The sequence below is a fragment of the Anolis sagrei genome, chromosome 4 (assembly GCF_037176765.1).
Source record: "Anolis sagrei isolate rAnoSag1 chromosome 4, rAnoSag1.mat, whole genome shotgun sequence".
Classification (NCBI taxonomy): Eukaryota; Metazoa; Chordata; class Lepidosauria; order Squamata; family Dactyloidae; genus Anolis; species Anolis sagrei.
The window spans coordinates 11,760,202-11,762,224 of NC_090024.1; the positions used below are offsets into that span (position 1 = coordinate 11,760,202).

General features: G+C 43.5%; 1 protein-coding gene across 1 annotated transcript; it reads left to right on the plus strand.

The window, feature by feature from the left end:
- The first annotated feature begins 263 nt into the window (after nucleotides 1–263).
- CATSPER2 (cation channel sperm associated 2) lies at nucleotides 264–1,733 on the plus strand. Its single transcript, XM_060772778.2, has one exon. It carries the CDS (start codon nucleotides 264–266, stop codon nucleotides 1,731–1,733), a length of 1,470 nt encoding a protein of 489 aa, XP_060628761.2.
- The last annotated feature ends 290 nt before the right edge of the window (nucleotides 1,734–2,023 follow it).

Genomic DNA, 2,023 nt, shown 5'->3' on the forward strand with positions numbered 1-2,023 from the left:
TCCTTTTGCCTTCCACTTTCCCCAGCATAATTGTCTTCTCTAGGCTTTGCTGTCTCCTCATGATGTGGCCAAAGTACTTAGCCAAGTACTGAGCCTACTGAGTAACACATAAATCCTAGAATGTGGAATCCTGCTAGTAGAATGTTATGAACAGCAGAAGCAGTTTGCATTCATGACTGTGAGGTCATTTTTGTGTTCTATTGTGCCGCAGGAGGAAGCTTTCACTCTTCCCTGTACAGGACTGGAAGCAGTAAAAGGGAGCCATGGAGTCTACTCTGCACTCCAAAAAAGCTCAGGGAATCAAAGTGAACACGCCTGTCGAGGTGCACCCCCGAGCAGATGCCATCCGCTCTAAGCTGATCTATACTTTCTACCTGATGGATCACCTGAGGGGACTGAGTCATGCTGTGCCCCGCCACAACATACGAGATTTCCTAGACCCCAGGAAAAGGAGGAAGCTCATGCTCACAGACCACCACCAGCTGGTTCGATTTAATGTGTTGCCTGTTCGGAATGTAATGGTCACTCAAGAGAAACGCTGGGGCAACCGTATTGAGGTACGCTGCAGTCACTGGCCCCCATTTGCCTTGTGGGCTTCTTGGATCTTGAACAACAAAATGTTCAACAGCTTCATCATCTTCCTCATTATTTTGAATATGATTGTGCTCATGATTTCGTCAGAAATAGTGGAGAGGGAAGAAAGCCGCTTTGTAAAACTGAAGATAGCAGTGGAGGTGATTGTCTGGGTCATTGTGCTGATCTTTTGGGGTGAGATTATACTTAATTGGACTGTCAGTTTTCAGCAGTACTGGAAAAACTCTTGGAATGTCTATGACTTCACAGTCACTTTCATATCCTTCATCCCTGAGTTTATTTACGTTTCATACAAGGCCCACAGCCCAACGGCCATGAGGCTCCACCAGGTTTGCCGTGTGTTGCGCTGCTTAAAGCTTTTCCCCAGAATCCAACAGATGAGGGTCCTCATCATGGCCATTGCCAGAGCATTCAAGGCCATGACCTTCATCCTTGTGCTCCTACTGTTCATCTTCTATTGCTTTACTGTATCAGGCATTTTCTTCTTTGAGAGTTTTAGTCGCTCAGACCAAGATGACCTTGAGTATCAGGTGTATTTTTCAGACATACCAAATTCTTTTGTGACCATTTTCATTCTTTTCACTATGGATCATTGGTATGCATTGTTGCAGGACATGTGGTCAGTCCCACAGGTAAACAAGGTCATCAGTGGTATCTTCATTTGTATGTGGCTTCTCATTGGGGCATTCATCTTCAGGAACCTCCTTGTGGCTAGCATGGTCACTAATTTCCAGAACATTCGAAGTAACCTTACAGAGGAAGCTAAGGAGATTGAGAGCCAGCAACAAGCAAACAAATTTAAGTTGGAGCTCATGGAAATGAGATACAATCATTCCCAGGGACAATCCTATAAGAGCAGCACAATACAGGAAAAGTTGAGCACAGAGTCAATAATTCCTTCGGAATATCCGGACTACAGTTTACACGAATTCTACACTGGACCATTGGATTGGGAATCCTACATACACAAGAACCTGCAAGGTCTGTATGAGGCTGATGAGTCTGAGAAAGTAGTTTGGCCTCGGGATACACTCTTCCGCTACTTTGAGTTGTTGGAGAAGCTTCAGTACAACCTGGATGAGCGGAGACAGCTTCAGGAATATGCTGTATTGGCTTTGTCAAACTTTGAGGATAAATAGAAGGGATATAGACTTACCAACAATTCTTTCTTAACTAATACTTAAGAAAGACATACTTTGTTGTGTTCACCTGGTCCTACCCCATCACCATCCTGCTGCTTTCCTGTTGAATTAGGCGTAGCTGTTATATAAGGTGAAATAAGACTATTTATTAAAATGAGTTTTTGTCAAATAAAAGAAATGTGTCTTAAGTAAAAAATCTCAAAGCAAGTAATACCAGAGGAATCCCTCAATTCCAGTTGTCAATTTACTAGCCATTTTTCACAGGGACAGGGAGACACATGGCAGAA

Bases quoted from the DNA above. Each gene is read 5' to 3' on its own strand.
- CATSPER2 (XM_060772778.2), top strand. From the start codon at position 264: ATGGAGTCTACTCTGCACTCCAAAAAAGCTCAGGGAATCAAAGTGAAC.